At 38.6% G+C, this 20009-nt stretch overlaps 1 protein-coding gene across 1 annotated transcript in view; it reads left to right on the forward strand.

Annotated features, from left to right (window-relative positions):
• The window catches only part of LOC121672762 (lysine-specific demethylase 7A-like), a gene marked incomplete at its 5' end in the record, with an annotated part of 37258 nt that extends 27957 nt beyond the window's left edge, over positions 1 to 9301 (forward strand). The window contains 5 exons of the mRNA XM_042045569.1: positions 1366 to 1514; positions 1652 to 1860; positions 2206 to 2291; positions 3375 to 3651; positions 4263 to 9301. Of these exons, the coding sequence (XP_041901503.1) occupies positions 1366 to 1514; positions 1652 to 1860; positions 2206 to 2291; positions 3375 to 3651; positions 4263 to 4357 (816 nt within the window). The remainder of the gene's footprint in view (positions 1 to 1365; positions 1515 to 1651; positions 1861 to 2205; positions 2292 to 3374; positions 3652 to 4262) is intronic.
• Positions 9302 to 20009: the final 10708 nt, after the last annotated feature.

Raw genomic sequence — 20009 nt, forward strand, 5'->3', positions numbered from 1 at the left:
AGATGTTGGAATAAGTGATAGGAACCTTCTGGTTTCCTAAACTATATTGCTAGCAATTTTGGCTCACAAGGCTTCCTTTTCTAAGACAGAATCAGTAGTTACTCAGAGGTGATATATTTCATCTTCACAGGAGAATGTTTTATATTTATGCTGTACTTACTCTCTTAGTTCTTTCCATATTCTCCTGCTTTTTAATTTCTAATAGTATCTAATGGAATAACTTTTCTGCATGTTTAAATTTGTCTTTTGTAATGACATATCCAAAACTAATTCTCTTGGTAGCACCTGTAAATCCTTTTAACGTTTTTATATTATACTGAAGATGATCTTAAGAAAAGAATACCTTTTTTACTAACACTGAATTATAGTTATAATTTAATTGCCCATTTGTGTCACTTTCTAAGGGTCAAAGATTAGGAAGCTGCTCATGTGAATGAAACTATTGTATAAAAATGCCTCTTGGTGATGAAATGCACTTCATTCATTCCAGTTCTGTTTTGATGATGAGGATAGTGATGTCAGTCTTTAAGGACTAGGACTGCTCCATGTTCTGCTCTTCTGTTTTCAACACTTCTGCTGAGTGTCACATATATTCCTTGGCTTGAAAAAAAAATTGTGATGTTCTCTGTACTTGTTGAAAACAGATAAGTCTGAATTACCAAGATGGAACATATGTACTGTAGCCCTTGCTTCGTGTAAAGGCATATTGAGTCACATATGGTTGCTCCACCTTTGAGAAGCTCCTGCCCATACAAGCTGTAATCTCAGCAGGAGCTGAAAAGCTCTTTCATTCATGAAATGAGGCTGTGCCTCTGTAAGAGAGGCAACAGCTGTTGTGTCTCTGTTCCTGCTGTGTTCTGGATTTACCTGAGAGCATCTGTCATTCATCAGAGATGGTGCTGTTGAAAGTTACATTTTGTGAGAGCAGGAACCAGAAGCAGTTTTCTGGGGCAGAATGTGTCCTGTTGTATATAATAAGCATCAATTCTGTCTGCTGCTTGGAACCATACTTCTGTGGTTTTTCCCTGTACTTGGATATTGAAGATAAGAATAATTAATGCTCTCATTAAAGAGAATGCAGTGATTTGTGTATGGTGTAATGTGTGGTGGTTTGTAAGAAATGGATTTTGGAGATGCTTTCTATATTGTGGAACATGTACTTATCAGCATTACAAAATTGGGATGTATAGCATCTCAACCACTATATTCAGATTAACTGCATTCTGGATACTATAAGAATATTTATATTTATATAAATATAGAAAAAGTTGGACCTCAAAGCTTTTGAATTCTTCACTTAGCATAAATTAAGATAGAGTCTCCACTTAGGAGGTCTGGTGACCATTCTGTTTCCTCTTGTTTCAGCAGAAGGATTCCTCCACAGAGGAGTCAGAAAGCTCAGGTGAAGAAGAGAAGCAGGAAGTAACATCAAATTTCAAAGAGGAATCTAAGGTCACAAGAGACCTTTGTCAAAATACCCAGAAGCCATCCAGAAATGAAACTCCCAGTAAAAAGTAAGTATATGGTGGGCATTTTTTATAAACTGTTAGACGTTTTAGCATGTATTTATGGTTTTACTTTATAGCAATGTAAAAATCAGTCCTTCATAGGTTCTGTTTTGAACTGCTTACTACTACTTTGGTTTTCCTAGGGAATGTCCTACCTCGACAAGTACAGAAGAAGAAGCTATTCAGGGCATGCTTTCTATGGCAGGATTGCACTATACTACATGTTTACCAGGTCATACTCAAAGCACAGACTGCACAAATAAAAGAACCTCTCTTCAGGAACACAGAAGCTACCCCAGAAGTCGGCATAAAGACACAAAGACATCTCAGAGCCACAAAACCATAGAATGTGGTAGGTATCTGAACTAATGACACTGCTGCTCCCTGCTCTTGGACACAGTGCTCAGAATAATCACTCACAGCTACATTTTTAGACTTGTAGTTATTAGATTAGTAGCTTTTGAATAAATCAGACTGACATTTAAAAAGATGTGCTCTTTGGTTTTGCTTTGTTGTGGATTTTTTTTTCTATAAAAAAGTAAATATTACTTTTGAAAACTGGGGCAAACTTAGCTTGTCATCAGAACACCCCTTCTAAATATTTCCATCTAAAAGTTTTGTGGCATCCTTACAAGAATGAGAAAGTTGTGGCAAGATTGAAAGTATTAAAATTTAAGCTTGTTGTACTTCTCTTTAGCTAGGTCTGTGAAGGAGGAGGAAGGAGACTTGGGAACTTCAGCATGGACTAGACACCTGAACGAAGCTTCAAGGATTACCCCTCAGGTAAAGCAATACTTAAAACATTCTGAACACATTTTTATAGGAGAAAAGATCATGAAATTTTAAGTACAAAAGGCATGGTGGACAGGTCTTTATACACTGTGTGTGTGACAGATACTTCTGGTTCTAGTAACTGGATTATTTTTGTCATGCATTTTTTCACTGTTGTTGTTTTGAATTTTTGCCTTTCAAATTCTCTTCTCTCGTGGTGCCTAATATTTAGGTGTTCAGGGCAGTATCTTGAAAAATAAAAAATACTGCATTAAAAAAGTGTGGATTTATATTCATTCTAACTGGGGAAGCAGTTTGTTGTTTATTCATTGTTACTCCCAGCCAGAACATCAGAACAAGTGGAACATGTTGATAGTATGTATAGTAAAGATACTTGCTTAGGAAATTGGTACTGCCAAACTGATAGCTTTCAACAGCTAGGTAGGAATATTTTTGTCTTCTGATGTCCAGCTGGAATCCAGCAAGGAATGAAAAATTGTGTGTGTCTTTTCTAGTATTTCTGAACTTGTCTGTATTAGAATAATTAATTCAATAGAACAACTGAAGTTGCAAAATTACAACCTTTAAATAGCAGTGTTTTTTAACTGCATGCTTTGTGCAGAAGTGTTTGCTTCCTAGGAATATCTGACTACATGGTACTTCCTTTCCAGTTTGTAATTCCCAATTTAGCATTTGTTCTCTCATCAGCTGAATATTGAAAACAAATTACCTATTAAAGTAGTCAGTGGTTATGATATGGCTTGTTACAGTGGCTGGTTTAATCAAGAACAATTGCATTTGTTTTGGTCACTGAAAGCTGCAAACAAAACATAGAGAAATTGAGTACATTAGTATGTGTACTTAAACTGTAGAATTGCCCTTAGGTGCATATGGAAAAGCTTGCAGAGACTATGTTGTATGCTATCTTTAAGAGGTATCTATACTGAAAGAAATGATGGACTCATAAAATGGTCAGATACTGGTGGAACCGAAACACCTGTTTCAAAGACACAGTAGTGTAATCGGAGAAATTGGGGTGAACCCGTAGCCAGAAGCCACTAACTTGTACATTTTTTCTTCTCATTTCCATACTAGGATGCAAATAAAACTCACAAATCTATCAAGAAGGAGGGTGCATCAGAAGCCAATCTTAAGGTTCAGGAAAACAGAAGCATAGTCCACAACAACAGCTTGAGTTTTCAGCATGGCAAATATACGCGAGACTCCAGCCTAATGCAAGGAGAATGTCAGCTGAGTGATGGCAGCCTTAGCCCTGACAGGCCCTATGGTGAAACGTCCCTGTCTGTACCACTGCACCCAACAAAGAGGCCAGCATCAAATCCACCCCCTATCAGCAACCAGGCAACAAAAGGTAATGCTTATCTCCATCCCCTTGCCCAAGTGGTGCGGGGAGGAAAGGAAAAGACTAAACGCAGAAACTGAGTAAAGGACAGGATTAGACCTTGAGGAAAAATACAAAGTGAGCATGCTGAGGACACTCAAATTTTGGCATAGAATATGGGGAGGTGGAATTAAGAGAGATCTAACTAGCCTAAATCAGATTTGCTTATTGAGATGAAGGTTTAAAAGTTTTAACACTTCAGAAACAGTCTCATGAGCATACTATCTAGTTCTTAGTTTCTAGTTTATATTCTATAATTTACTCAAGGGAATAACTTGAGTAAAATTCAGGAAGCTCAGTTTAGGTTCTCCCCTATTACACCCACTGCCCTTCATAGACTGGAAATATTTGTAAATAATATACTCATTTAATTTATGATAATTCTAGTCAGAGTTTAGGGAAAACAGTTCCTGTTTGGTTTTTTTTTTTTTTAAACTATTCTGATTCCCTATTTGCTTTTCAAACTGATTCCGGTGAAAATTTTGCCTGCTTCAGCTTGAAAGCTGGGTTTCACTGTTGTTCTGCAATGATTAAAATTCATTCTGAAATCCCTGACTGAAGTCCTTGCTTGGGTTTTTCAGGCAAACGTCCAAAGAAAGGAATGGCAACTGCTAAACAGCGCCTTGGGAAGATCCTGAAGCTGAACCGGAATGGCCATGCACGCTTCTTTGTTTAATGTAGCTGCTACTTCTACTACTGCTGTCTTTCCTACACAGACCAGTATTGAGGGCAACAGAGCCTGGAGCTACTGTTATTCCTCTGCTTGAAGCAGACTTGCATGTACCATAGAAAACACTGCCTGATGAACAAAAGAAAGAAAGAAAAAAGAGAAAAAAAAAACAAAGAAAAAAAAAAAACCACACAAAAAAAACCAACCCAATGCTGCATTTTCACTGTGCCACACCTGCTCAGCAATAACCATATGGGAATGGGGAAATCTTCAGAGAGACACGGACTGTGAGAAATAGTCTCTCATCAGGGCTTGAATATCATTTGTTGCTGGTAGTTTCTGACCTAAATTAATGAGGGGAAGATGATGAAGGTGGTTTATCAATAATTTATTTCTGATAGATTTTTCACAACTTTAAAATTCATTTAAGAAACTATTTATTTGGAAGACTTTTTTCTGTGGGGGGTTATTAATTTAGATTTAATAATGTGAAAGTTTTAAATTGTTTTGATAATGTGTGTTTGGTGCAGTGGAGAGCCACATTCATTGTGATCAGTCTGGACTCATAAATTTGATATTCAGGTTATAGTCTTAAATAGGGGTGAGATGCTTTATTAATTATTTTTTAAATTAAGGCATAAGGAATCTTATTTTTTTTCCTGCTTTTTGTAAGCTATTGGCTGGGCTTCTGTTGACTTGCAAGTTGCATATTCTCTGCCAGCTTGATTATTTTTTGACCTGTCCTTTTTAATATCAGATTTATTTATTTAATGGACTAGAAGGGACTGCTAAAGACAGAAGAATTTTTTTATGTCAGTCCAGGCTCTAACTTGTTTTAAGCAGCACCTCTTTCCTCCAAATCTGAGTGCATATTTTCCTCCTGATGATCCATCTGTGATGATTTTCTTCTGTAAAAAGACTCCCTGAAATTTGTATTTGTACAAGTTATTTAAGAGTTGGTAGAAAGCAGGAAGACCCAATATATCTTTTGGAGGAACGGGGGCATCAGTTAAGATGTTTCTTCAGAACAGTTGCTCTCAAATAACTCATGAGCTATACATTGCAGTCCTAAGATTTGGCATTTTACTTAATGTAGCATGGAAGAAGCATTAAAGTGTTGTTATTGTACGTTAAACACATTTTATTGAAGAGTCATGAGAGCAGGAGAACGTGTGTTGCTTTCAAAGCTGGGTGAGACAGCAAATTAGAAGTCTTAACTGGTCCATATATATATAAGCCTTTAAGTAGCTTACTGGTATCAGAATGATCATTTGTGTCAGGCTTCACACAGAGCTGATAGCAAATGCCAATTCTGAATTGCTGTAAATAATTTTGATTTAAAATTTGTATTTTTCTGTAATATAAAATTAAATATTTAACTTTTGAGGGACGGGGATGAAGGCGGAAAGGGGAATACTTTTACTTGATTCTGGAAAAAGGGCATTTTGCAGGGTCCAGCCAAAATGTAAACATTAATATGCTAGTCACAATATTGTTGGTTGGTTGGTTGGGGTTTGGTTTTTTTTTTTTTTGATTGGTAAGAGTAAAAATATTCCTGCATAGCTGTCCAAGTCATGAAATGGATTTAATTTTCCACAACAGTTTTTCCTTCCTCCATATTCTATACTGGAATAATTTTCTCTTGTGGTTTAAAAACAAAGTCAGTTTTATTTTCCAGAATATTTGTGCAGAGTTATTTTTATTTAGGCTAGATTACGAATGCCTTTAGAAATTTGTGGAAGTAGTTCTGATGTCAGGTGTTCTTTATTGCTGCAGGGTCAGAACCAGTTACAACTATGTTACCCTGTTTCTAAGCAGAGAAACATCAGAGTATAGTGCTACTGCAAAAAAGTCAGGTAGCTTTCATAGCTTTACTTCATCTGGAGCTTGAAAATTATAATTTGGGAGTATTTTTTACAGCCCTACTTTTACTTTATAATGACTTGACTTGTTTTGTGACTTGTATGGGTGAATTTTTAAACTTTTTTTTTCGTTTGCTAGTTAATGTTCCACAAAAGCAAGTTTTTAGTCTTTTAATTTTTTTTTTTAATTTAACACAAGTTATCAACCTTTAGAATATTGGGAATGAAGGTAGTTAAGGGTTTCTAAAAAGCAGAAGATAAGCTAAGAAGTACTCTACAGGTGCTGAAGATGACTATAAGGACTTGCTGTTCTCAGGTGCTATGTTTTCTAGATGGAAATAGTTGAAAGAGAATATTTTAACTATCTTCTAACATGTTCTCACCAAAGTTAAGTCGAATAAATAAATGATGTTGTCAGTATTAGTTAAAATTATATACCTGTATAAATTTTCTTTTTGTTTAAACTTGAGCAAGTGGTTTAATGCCTGCCAGGCTTTGGAACTGTTCTAGCTTTAGTATATTGAACCAAACTGTTTCCTTCCTGCTGGCTGGACAATTTCTAATGATGGAAAACTCCAGGGTAGGGCAGCAGTCAGATTCGGAGCAGAATGAAGAATGAGTTCTCTCTCCTTAAAGACAGATTTTTGTCTGAAGTAAAAGTATGCCAGAATAGAATCTGGAGTAAGGAATTTTAAAATAATGAGTATGCTTTCTTGTACATGTGACTGGCTTATTCAGAGTCTCTTTTCTGACCATCCACACTATTTATCTGTATCTTACTGTTGAAACAGAGATATGGCTGGACCCATATGTATTATTTTTTCTTGGTTTTATCCTTTCTTTTACTCTGTTTTCTACCTTTTTTTTTCCCAAGTGGCTCTCCACTGTCATGAATTTATGTAATACTCTCTTCATAGGCTGTCAACAAGCAGAGGTTCATTCCCATTTTCTTCAAATATCCATGCTTCCAGCAGAAGTTAAATCTGATGTTCCAACTCAGAACAAGTAATTTAAAAGAAATTGCCATGTTGAGCAGTATTTAAAAAAAAAAAAAAAAAAAAAAAGAAAAACAACAAAGGGGGGAAAAAAAGAAATCTCCTGGTAGCTCATGAAGAGGATGTGGTGACCTCACTTGTTTTGTGTACTTGTATGTGAGATATATTTATTGTGTTCTAGCTGAAATCACTTCTGCACCAATCTTTCTGTAGATGGACTGAACCTTGTGTTGTTGTACTGGAGAGAAGAAGCCCAGTTTTTTTCCTTGCTGTCTCACTTGGGGTGGAAGAGGGAGGGAGCAGGGAACACTGGCTGGACAACAGCAGATTATGCCTGCTCTGGTAACTCGTTTTCAAGGATAATCTTTTTTGAAAAGTCAAAGAACTCGGATTTGGCATAAAACTCAATTTTATTGTTTTTAAAATTTTTTTGTAGACAGAACAGTAGGAAATGAAATATTGCAGGGGTTTTCCCACTCCCTTAAGTTCTCACGTTCTTACAGTTGCAAAAAAAGAAACAAACACGAAAATGGAAAGACCACCCAGAAACTATATCAAAGACTCTTCCAGCAACTTTCCCTTTTCTTCTCCTACTATACTTGCTAATAAACCCTGGCTACAGGGTAGCCTTTGTTGACCTCTGAGGTAGATTACCTATGCAACCTATAATACTCTACATGAATTCATTCTTAAAGAGAATTTTGGAAGGGTTAGATGTTGAGAGTTAAAATTGTTGTTTTCTGATCACATGGGGGGTTTTGGGGTTTTGATTTTTTTTTTTTTTTTGGTGGTTGAAGTGCTTGTGTTACCTTTGGTAGAGATGTAAGAGAGCACAGTGTCATGATCACATTTTAGATGCTTCAGCTTTCCCTGGGCTTTGCTCTAAGGCATAAGCTACCTTAATTCACAAGGCCATAAATTTTAAGTGTGAAAAATTTTTGCAGGATTTCAAAGCCAGAGCTGGTGAGAATCTTGCCTACCCCCTCTTTGGTAGCTGTGGAGACTAAGCAGAACTGAAACTATGACCCAGTGAATGACCCAGTGACTAGTGCCCTCTTTAGGCTCCACATGCCCACACTCCCACCATGACCCCCAAGTCTTGTGTCTTTCCAGAGTGTCATTCACAGAATACTTCCAGACCATTAGAAGCTGTTTGTAGTTCTGGGGCTGAGTGAGCCCAGTGCTACTCTTTGACAGAAGAAATACAAATGGAACCAAGGGCCTTACTGTTTATTGTTAAACAAGATGCAAAGCTGCAACATCCATTTTTCCAAAAAATAAACCCAACAAAAAAAACACCCTGGTAACCCTCTTAGTGGGAGAGTATGAATGAAAAGTCATACAGTGGATGGGAAATAAAAGTAGCACTGATAAAGAAATGCATGTTCTTCATAGGCTGCATTTCTGTTTGGAAGAAAAAGACTTTTTCTACTTTTAATATAAATTAAGCCATAAGAGTTTCATGCTGTGGGAAGGGAATGAAAGGGATCACTTTAAGAGATTATATTGATACATGTTGTCACTTCTGCTGGGAAATGTCTATTGCTGCCAATGCTTTGGTGAAACTTTTTTTTAGAAAAAAAAAACGAACGTGGAATTTGAAAAAAAAAGGGGGCTAGTTCTTGGCTATATTTACTAGTTTTGTAGTAATGTTTTGCTGGCCCATTTTGTCTTTTCCTCCTTTTTCTACTCTCATAGTCTAATTTCTATCTTTCCTTCTTAATGTTTCTGAAAATATTAGCTTGTCTGCTCAGTAGGGGTCGGTGTATGTGTGTCTTCCTTTTTACAGAAACGCACTACTGTGTTAAGTATTTGGCTGGGAAATGGGATGCTGCAGCTTTAAGAGCATTTTTTTCAATTCATAACAGTATTTCCCATCCTCTTTTGCCTGCAGGCAGGGAAAGTGTATGTACAGTATTTATTTTGTTTTGATTTTACTTTAAATTTGTAAGTTTCTATAAGTAGTTCACATTGATTATTCTAGGGGGAGGACAAGTGGCTTTGTTTAAATTTGTATTTGATATTCATAGTTTCCACTTTCTGTACTTTAAAATACTGAAATTAAAAAATTGTATGCTTATGTTTTGATTTTAGCACTCGAAAGCGTTTAATTTCTTCAGACTTCTGCTCATTTACTTCAGTGTAAATACAGTAAAATGTACAGAATATCGTCAGGAGAAAAATGCTTTTCTAGGTCCAATCTCTGTGCCCTTTGCTTGTCACATTTCAAAGAAGAAATTTTGTGGAGAAATGTGAGGGAATATTCTCATGCCAATTTTTAAAAAATTTTTTTTCGAAGTGCAAGTTTCATTTCAATCCAGGTATATTATATGGCAACTAAATGCATTTTGTGAAGATGTGTATATTCTTTTTGAATCCTAATATAAAAAGGAGATGGCAGTGTTTGTGATTCATCGTATTATCAGATCTAGATCTGTAAGAAGGGTATCAAATGGTATTTTTGTATTCCTGCTCTTGGTTTTTGTTGGGGTTTGTTTCATGCTACTGATGGCTGACTCATCTCTTGATTTATTGGTTGTTTTGGTTTTTTCTTTTTTCCTTGAAAGTGTGTGCAGTTTCTGGAAGAAGAGCTTTCTCTTTCACACTTACATACGCTTAGTCATACTTGCTTTTGTCCTGGAGGGCTTCCCTGCTGATTTTTCCCTCCAGACATCATCATGTGTTTTGCAGCTGCCAGTGCTCCCTATTGTGACCCTGTGGCAGTGCAGTGTTTGCATGTGGGTGCTTTACTAGGGGAGATGAAAGCATTGCTGCCCCGCACTGCAGCGTGGTGTAATGCCTTTTCTTCTGCACCACTGACCTGCTGCAGAGCTGTGCTGGGGGTCATTTCTGGGAGCTTGAGATAAATGATGCACCAATGGCATTGGAAGAACCAGGTGACAAAAGGGGTTTGATACGAGCATCCTCTTCAGCTGTTCAGGTTTGCTTCTTAGCCTGACTTCCAGTTTACAGAGAATTTATGGTTGACTAAAACAACTCGGAGATCTGTTCATTGACTGAATTGTGCCAGGTGCTTTACAGACAAAGAACAAGAATGGCAACCTCATCAAACCCTGTACTGCTTAATGGAACAGTTTAAAAAAACCACAACAAACTGGGAAGTTCTGTGGCCTGAAGTTTAAAACATGATAGTGTTATAGATTTCGGGAGCGGAACCTTCTGTGCTGTTTCAAAAACAAATTTCATTTGAGTGGAGTAAGAAATCATGAGGAAAAATCATGAGTCAAATACAGGGGTTGAAGATGAAGTATTTATACATCCAGAAATCTGTTCCCGTTGTAGTTTGACATGCCTTTACATCTTTTCAATTAATGTGTTAAAACTGATTTTAAATTTGGTTAGCCCAAGATTTGCCAAAGATCTGAAAGAGCTGTTTGTCTGTCAGAGCAACTGCATATTTTGAAAAGGTATGAATCACTGTGATGGAAGAGCACTGCTACAACCTATGCATTTTCATCAAACTCTCATCTGGATTTGTCACATTCAACTCGCTGCTCGTAGTAATGTGTTGGTCTTAGTGATAGACTTCAGAGAGCTCCTCAGTGGGCCACAAGTACGAGTTTAATACCCATATAAAAACCTACGAAAGCAACTTTACTATTTGGCCTTCTGTTTTTTGCCAGTGACACTTCAGAGATTTTTTTCTGTGACAGTGGATAATACAGTAATACACTGGAAAACATGAAATGTCTCAAGTGCTGCTTTAAATGCTACTGGATAGCCTTCAGCAGCTGGAGCCATATTTTCATTAAAAGTCAGAGTTTCTGGTCTTCTGCTTTTCTGTTTGCAGAGGATGGAGAAATAATTACCTGGATTGTTCTTTCCTAAGGGACAGATGGATTTTAAAGATTTCAAAGCTACCAAATCCAGCAAAAGAATTGAATTTCTAAAGTCAGGGAATGAACAAGATACCCTTCTTGGTATCTGAAGACTAAAGTTACTGATTTTGGTTTTTAATTAACAGTATTCTGCTGTGTTTGAGATAAAGTACCCCCTTGTAAAGTGCCTACAGACTGGCTTTTAATTTCTGTACATTTAGTGAAGTTCAGCTCTCTCTAGAGGGTTTGTCCTGACTTGCTTAAATTGTGAGGCTTTTGTGGTGGCAGCTCATTAGTTAACATGTTCAACCAAACCTTTTCTAGTTCATTTTGTTTAGGTGGAACATCAGATTGATGATGAAAACCTGACTAATAGCATGAATATGGTGAAGTCAATCATGCTGAGTGTTAGTTTCTGTAGCAACTTAGTTTTTTCTTTGTATACAAGTATTTGTCCTGGGAGCTCTTGAAATTACACTTTTTAGTGCTGGTAAGTAATGTCAGCTGTCCCAAGCCAAGAGTTAATGGGGACTGCAACTGTAAAACTAGAATGTTATTGTTACTCCTTCTGATACAGCCAGGATTGTTAGACACATTGGTTTCTACAATGGTAGTGACTGAAGTTTTTACCTGCAGAAAAAACAGCTGGTGATCAAGCCAGTGAATAAAATCTGTCATTGCCAGAGCTCAGTATTCCACCTAACAGCTGGCTAATAGCACAGTTTGCTTTGTCTAGACTAAGGCCTGATTTCTCTAAAGCCAATTATATTCAGTCTTTAGAATAACTACTGCAAATTTTTGAAGAATTGTGTTTGGCTTAATAGATCTATTTATCTGTACTGCTTCTGCTGTATTTGCTTTGGTCTTGGAAAAAATATTCTACTTTGGAACATATAAGTCAACTAAAAAAAAACCAGTATACAAAGAACCTGCTTGTTTGTGATGCTTCGCCCCAAAGTTTATTTCTTGTAAGAAATTTTTGCTGCAATGAGTGTGAGTAAAGTTCCCATCCATACTCGGAGAATGTAGTATCTATCTGGAAGAAACATGTGCCCGTGAATCATACACCTTGGTGGTAAGTCATAAAGATACAAGTTGGCTTTTTGTTCTGGTTAAGCTAAAAGCCAGCAAAACTCTAGAAACTGCTACTCTGCTCTCCTAAAATAGGATGTAGGCTATGGAAAATTTGGTTTAACTTGGCGGCAGCAATTTCAGCCTAGTAATAGTTCGAAGAAGACACTAGATCTTGTGCTTCATTCTTAAGCTGATTCCTAGTTACAAAGGGTTTTTTACTTTTTTACAAAAGGTCTTTGAATAGTTCTGGCCTAGTAAAAAATTTCCTGTGCTCAGCCAGCCCTTGTAGAAAGGGTTTTAAATTCCATCATGATGTGGTTACTGGACAGACCTGTTCCCATGTGTTAAAGCATTGCACCTCTGGAAGGAGAGTATTCAAAGTGTATTTGCCATGCCAGCTGTCCTAAAAGTAATGTCAGAAGTGATTGGTCAGATGAAGTTCCTCCTTGAGAGGAACCATTTTGCTTCCAAGTCTGTTCATATTCAGCCCAGGTCTCCTGGGAGTGGGGAGAAGACAAATCTATGAGCTGTGCAGTCCACTACTGTGAATAGAGTTGATGATATTGCAAAGACTGCTGGAGAGCTGTGCCTGTCATTAAGCACCACAAGTGATGCTGAACTGTTGCAGTCTGGGGAGGGAGACCAAGCATTAAATGGGACATGGCATGTGAAGGATCCCTTTTCCCCCAAGATTTTGCAGCAGCTCAGAAAAGAGGAATTGGTGACATGCTTTGGGAAAACTCAAAAACACTGTATAACCTGCCTCTTCTGGTGCTACAGGAAGTTACTTTAGACACTGGTTCTGTTAATGCATTTTCTCCACTATTAAGAGGATTTCACTTTAGGAAGTTCAGTTTGTACAGAACCCTGAAAGATACTTCATGTTAAACATCCCAGTTTCCTTATGAATGAGGTTTGTAAGGGCAAGTGATCTGTACTGGAACAACTGAAGTATTTGGAGAGTGGGAATTCCTGTGTAACACTCATGGTTCTGATGTAGGACACTTCCTCCATACAAACCTTATGCACTCTCAATACAGGGCCACTGCTATGCCCTCGTAGCTTATAGACTGCTTTCAGTAGTGTTGCTATTCATTTTCTGTTGCCTCTAATCTCAAAGAATTTTGAATGGTATAAAATGGCAGCTACCAAACTCCAGTAATATTAGCTATGATTAAAGGAATGTCTTTGCTAATCCTTTTATTATACATTTCAATAGACACCAAAATAGTGCTGTCAATACTCTTAAAATACTTAAATTCTTTTCCACTCGGTCAGGACATTTAGCCATTTCTATATTTTTTTTCCTCACTGATGCGAACTCTTGCTGTATTTTACAGCTCGTGGCTTGAAGAAAAAGCGGAGTTACTGTTCTGTGCCACCCTGTTGTGGTTCACTGAAAAGGACTGAAAGATTGGGAACAACACAAAAAAGAAATCACTGATCTGTTAAACATTCTGTGGAGCCCATACCTCCAGTCATTAGCTGAAGCACTAGAGCACAGGTTGTGGTATAACTTGATGTCTTAAAGATGTCATGTTGACTAATCAGATCAAAATGTACAGAGTGGTAGAGAATAGAAAGGAAGTCATATGTATAAAATGAAGTGATTTTTTATGAATTAGCTACAGGAATACTAGATTTTTTCACTCTCACCTGCATGAAGGAGTTGAGCTGAATAGGCTTAATACCTGAAATACTTCAACTAAGGTGATAGGAATCACTGCAAGTATCAGGGCCAAAATAGGGCTCGTTTCTGCTGGAAGCACCACTGTTTGTTTGGTTTTTTTTTTTTTAGGGAAGAATCTGCTTAGATTTGCACACCTTGTCTACCCTTTATTTCTAACCAGCTCATATACTGAACATGCATATGACAATTCTGATGAGGTTAGTATTAATGCCTCAGCTGATGTAGTGACATATCTTTAAATATGTTCTTCTAGGGGTTTCCAAGTGATGCTGCGGTTTGCTCTTTTGGGATCCGTGGCCAAGACTTAGGATGATCCAGACCTCCCAGTGTTTTTGTGGAGAAAAGTGATCTTGCTGCCTCCTAGCCTGTTGTGGGAGGGAGGCAAGATGACCCTCTCTGCTGCCTGGGAGTTGGTTTCTCCTATGCAGGAATTCATTGTAGGGGAAGGCTTTGGATTTCGATGCTGAATGTTAACCTTTGTTTTGCTAATGTGTTGAGGGCCTCAGGGATGTACTGGTGAGGGAAGGGGTCAGAGTAATCCAAAGTCAGCAGAGTATTCCAGCCCTGGCAGCCCCTGTGGTGTGCAGAGCATGGAAAGGGTGGAATCGTGAAAGACATCCCTGTGTTCCCCTGTGTGTGGGCATAAGCAACAGCCAGGCTGAGGCCTGACCAGTCTCACCAGGGTCATCTGAGAGGATGGCTCCCATCCCCAGCCACTGCCCGCTGGGGACTGTGGCCCGATGGGGAAGGGGTTTTGGTATTCCCTTCCTTCCGTGGCCTCCTCTTGTCCTTTGTACGGATGTCAGGTCTGGAGAGGTTAAGCATATTCCTGTGATAAACGTGACAAAAAATTACACCTGCTACCTGGAATGGTGTGAGCTTTCTTATAAATGCAACCTCTGGGGTCAGCTTGGGTTTTGAGCATTTTGAAGTGTTACTAAAGTCTTGCTTTTCCAAACAAATTTTTCACTTACACTACTGGCATAATATGGAGGGAACCTCTCCATTTGGCAATTTTGGAAAAGTTCTTTCTAAACGATTGCCATTTTGGTATGTTTCATTCTCCGTTTGTTACTTTGAAACTGAGTGGAATGTAGCTTTGTCCAATGTTTGAGTCACATAGTAATGTAGCAGCTTTGCCTGGAAAGCAGTGTGAGCGGCACTGAATCATCAGGATTTCTGTCACTGCGGTAACGGGATGGAAGGAGGTTGAACAGACACATTTCGTTTTTGTATAAAAACATCTAATCCAAACATCTCTTGTGGAGAATTGTTTAAAAACTCTGGATCCCTCTGCTTGAAGAAGATTGGGCTATAATGATTCTGGCTGGTTTTGCAAAGGATCTGAATTGGAGGATATTTCCTGACTAAATTTTTTTTTTTTTTTTGTCTATTTAACTTTTCATGTTTTGACTAGTCTACTGTTGCAACCAAGTTTGATACAAGTTAAAAGTCAAAAATCTAATAAATCTTAAATGCATTATTTCTATAGATTTTTAGTTTTTGTAGCTGGAGGCTACAGAATCTCAGTGAGCATTTTAGGGATCTATGATGATTTTTACTTCTTCTCCACTTAATTTGTTTGGCTATGCTTTGCAGTGTTTCTGCATTGAAGTACTGAGTCCTTTTCTCTGATGTGATTCTCATATGTACTAAGACATCTCCGGCCTTCCTTTCTACATTTTTCAAATATTCCAAATCTTTGGGGATGTTTCTGAATGCAACTCTTACTAGCTGATTTTCCTGTCTCCTCAAATGCTATTGATATTCTAAGATGCTAAATAATGCAATGCCCAAAGGTTGGCACACCTGTGAACAGCTGGTAAAACTCAACAGCCCAAAGAACTTTCAAATCAACACCATCAAGATCATCATCAAGAACATCAATACTTGGGAAGTTAAAGTGTAACAGTAAAATTTAGAAAAAGAGGTTTTTCTCTCTTGGAGATGTTGTGGCAAGGGACTTTTAGATCACTTTCAAACATAGAACCTGCATCACTTTTATTTTGCAAGGTATCTTAGAGGTGTGCAGAAGAAAAGGTGCATATTTGTGTCCATGTGTATGCAGCTTACTTAATTACTTCATGTTTTTCCCACAGGTAGGGATTGACTTCTGAGGTAAATACTGTCTACACAGGAATGCAGTTGGACACAGGGCCAGGCTGTGCCTCTGATCCATGGTGTAATCCACTTCTCTCTCTTTCTCTATGACAGCACCTGAGCAAAATCTAGGTTTTGGAAGCCCATAGTTTGCACTTCCTGTGTGGAATAAGGGACAGTGATCATGTAGAAGCAGCAAATGAAAAAAAAAGGAAAGTATGCTGAAGATTGTGGGGAAAAATGAACCCTCTGATGTTACTCAGGTCAGCTGTTGAATAATTCTGTGCCAAGTCATCAGAAGGATATCCTGGAAAAAACATTTCTAAAAGGAGCCTTTCTAATGCAAGCTGCTGGGTTTAATAGCTCTGATGTGAGGCATCTTGGGTGTGTACAGAAAATGGGCAGGATTAACAACAATTTCTACTAGCACACCCTTAAGAAACTGCCTGATGCCTCTTTCTGAAATTTCCCAGTAGATCAAGTCAGTTATTGACGGCAAGGTTCTGAGCAAAGGCAGATGTGGTGCCAAGATTATGTTTCTACGACCTGGCTGGTGGAGTGTGTATAATAAAATAATATAAATTCATTTATACATGTATTCACATATTCATATATTTAAATATCTTTATAAAGAAATCAGAAGGTGTTCTGCAGTGCTATAACGTCATATTCTAATGGACAGCCAGAAAGGGAGTGGAGACCATTGCTAGTGGCAGTCTTTGCAAAAACTCTTATATTGCTTTCTTTCCTCCCTGTTGTTTCACTTGGGGGTTACTGCTTGTCCTTTGTGATGTATCCTTTCTGGGATGGCAGCTGTTGGGTGCTGGATGCTTGTACAGTGCCTAAAAAAGAGATTTAGTTAACACCTTGAGCCAGGATTAGTTATAATTTAACTTTCTGTAGTATTTTTACCCATGTTATTTGAGTCGAGCAGAATTTCCCATTCTATCCATTCCATTCCAATCTCAGAAGATGGTAGGGGTAACTCCTTCCTCTTTCCCTCTTGCTGCCCTGCAGACTCAGCATGAAGAATGCTTCAACAGACATAAATATTTAGGGAGGATGTATTTCCTTGGCTGTGGGTCATACAAGACTGGAAAGCACAGAAAATGAAATTATTTCTTCTGCTAGGAATAAGATGTGAAACTTTGTGATTTTTATGAAAAAAGCCTTAAATGGGATAAGGATGTGTTCATTCCCTTTAGCCACATCTGCAAGCAGTGAGGAATGAAAGCCTTTACATCACTCCCAGGATATGTGGCTCATTTTATGCTTCCGCTTCACACGTTTCTTGAGTATAGAAGAGAATAATGTCAGAAAGCTGTGTTTTTATTCAAAGCTGTATTTTTATCCTTAAGCTCTTAACACAGGGAAGTTAGTCCAGTATTCCTGACCACCAGGAGGAGCTCATGACACAGCCTGTAGCCTTAGCCTCCTGCCTCCGAGCCTTTGAGAATTTCTCCAGAGGGAACTTCAAGTCCGAACAGTGCAGGGGCAGCCGTCGTGCTGGCATTTGACACAGGAATCCACAAAATAAAACTGCACCTGGAAAAGGTGAAACGATCCGAACCCGGGGCCAGGTGGGACAACGTGCCATGGGCTGATACTGGGAAGTGAGAGAATGTGATTATCCACCACATTGTGATGGCTTTGTTTATAACAGAGAATCCTGGCCTCAAACTTTACTTCCAAAATCTTTTTCCCCTTGGTAAAAAAATAAGGCATAAGATGGCATAAAGACCAGCTGGCAGCCAGAAGAGGGGAGTGTTCCCGTGGTAAAGTGCTTTTAAAAATTTTAGTAAAGCTCTTTATAGGCAAGTCAGTAAGGCCACTTTGCTCACTAATGGGAATGTTCCCAGCTATCCAAGGGTGGCAGAACAAATTTGTAAGTTAAAGGCTGGTAGTTTTTATTGTGGAAATGATGCTTGATTTCACAAAGCACAGAGCTTCACCTTGCAGCTAAGTTTCCTCTGCTCAGGACAAAGCAGGACAGAACCACCAACATTGAAATTGATGAATAAATGATTTTAACAACTTTCTGCAAAACTGCAGGATGAATGAGAAGAACCCACTGTCTGTCACATCTATTCTGCTCTCTGTCTATTTTTAACTTGTTTTAAAATTTAGTATTCAACATTGCCTCAAGACTAACCAGTTCCCTTTTCACTGAGGCAAGAGACTAATGTATGTAACCCAGTGACTGTGGGTACCTTTCTTCTTGCTGAAATAAATTAATACTGAACAGAGTCTTTTTATCATAGCCATGCTCTTATCAGACCATCTCCCTTTATATTGCTTCCTTCCCCAGCCATTGTGGAAACAGACATCCTGCCCAAGGCATCGAAATCCGCAATCTGCTGCTTCTTCTGTGGAGCCTCTGGATTTTTGCCAGCAGCCCCTTGAGGTGGTCCCAGATGTGATTGCTTTTTCTGTGCTACCCTGAAAATATCCGGTAAAAACAAAGGACTGCACTCACCCCAGTTACCGCTTTGGAGGCCAGCACTTCCTCTGCTCTCAGGGATGTACAGTGGGAGATGTTAGGCGTGATGTACCCCAGAGAAACCAGGACTGAAATGGCAGGGTCACAGTCAAAGGGATATTCCTACAATAGAATAAAGCCAATCTTTTGATTGCATCTCTCAGCTGGTCCTCAAGTTTACTTCCAGTTCCCATAACCCAGGAGATGTGTATGGGGGGTGCCTTTCCCACAGCATTCTTCTGCAGGGAAAATGCAAGTTCCTTGCACCTACATTGTGTGTCAAAGGAGATTAGATTGGGTTTTAATACTGCTTTCCTTCAGTGGGGGGGGGGGGAGCAAACAATTATATTTTTATTTCAAAGTAACTCAGACTTAAAATAGCCACTGCCTTAAACAAAAACCAAAATGGGTTTTTTTTGACTCAATAGCTTTTTTGGGAAAAAGGCTGGGGAAGAGAGGAGGGAAATACCAGCTTGTGACAGTTTTTGTGGCTTAGATCTGTGGGGGGTTTGTGCTATTCTGGTAGGCTTGGAATTTTCAGTAGTCCTGTCTATCAGAAAACCAATATTGTAGTCCTGGCTGTTACTGTCAGTGGTTGAAGATGCCCATGTGAAGGCAGAGCAAATGCATCTTCCTGCTGGTTTCCCTGTGTAATGTCTTATAACCTTTTACTTTTTTCTTGGTTCTTTCATCTTCCCTGCAGCTCCCCTGCTCTAGATTGCTTGACAGAGTTCCCATAGCCTACTTTGCTCCATAGGTGTTTGTGCATGCAGTAAAATATTCAGAAGGATTTTAGACTGGTCATCAATTTTTAGACGTTCACTCCTCGAGGGAGGATGGGTGAAAATCCAATGCAATCTTTTCTGTGAGTTTGTGGTTAAAGATACTTACTTGGGTGTCACAGGAGAGAAAGAAAAACTTCAAGTGGCTCTTTATTGGGATCCATCTTGCAATCTATCTGTCACTAAAATGAAAAGATTGGAGGGAATTCAAATGAAGAGAAGAAAAAAATGGATCCCAGAGAAATATACACACGCCATGCCTCAACAGTTCTAGAAAGCCATGTGTTGTTCAGCTGGGCTGAGGAATTGTTACCATTGAAGGCACTTTATTGCTACTTTAAACTATGAAAGGCCTCTGCTCTGCAATTTGTTTTCCTAACTGAAAGTACGTGGAGAAAGTTGATGTTGTCCCTTGGGTTTTGCAATGTCTTTTGGTGGAGGGATGTTTATGCAGACTCTGGAATTACTACAGCTTTTCAGGACCGCAACTTACTGAGTTATTCTCCCTCATGTCTCCTCACCAGTCTGCAGATAAACCCAGCCAGCTTTCTGAGATCCAGCTATGGCTGTCCTTGGGGCCATGTGGTAAGTTCATCATGTTGGGGATGTGAGGGCTTGTCCAAGGCCTTCAGGTTTATTTCCAGAAACAGAACTGTATCTCTGTGGCATCTGTTCTGTTAAATATTGACTTTCTATCAGCAGTGTTAGAGGTAAGGAACCTCCCTAGAAAAAAAAGCTCATGGGGATTTGCATGATGTTTCTATGACTGCAGCACGATTTTTTTAGTTTGGTTGGGTTTTTGTTTGAAGTTGGGACAGAGAAGTGTTTTGAAGCATC

Source organism: Corvus kubaryi, unplaced genomic scaffold (assembly GCF_017639235.1).
Source record: "Corvus kubaryi isolate FWS band 111438036 unplaced genomic scaffold, C.kubaryi_AGA036_p1.0 64937, whole genome shotgun sequence".
Lineage (NCBI taxonomy): Eukaryota > Metazoa > Chordata > Aves > Passeriformes > Corvidae > Corvus > Corvus kubaryi.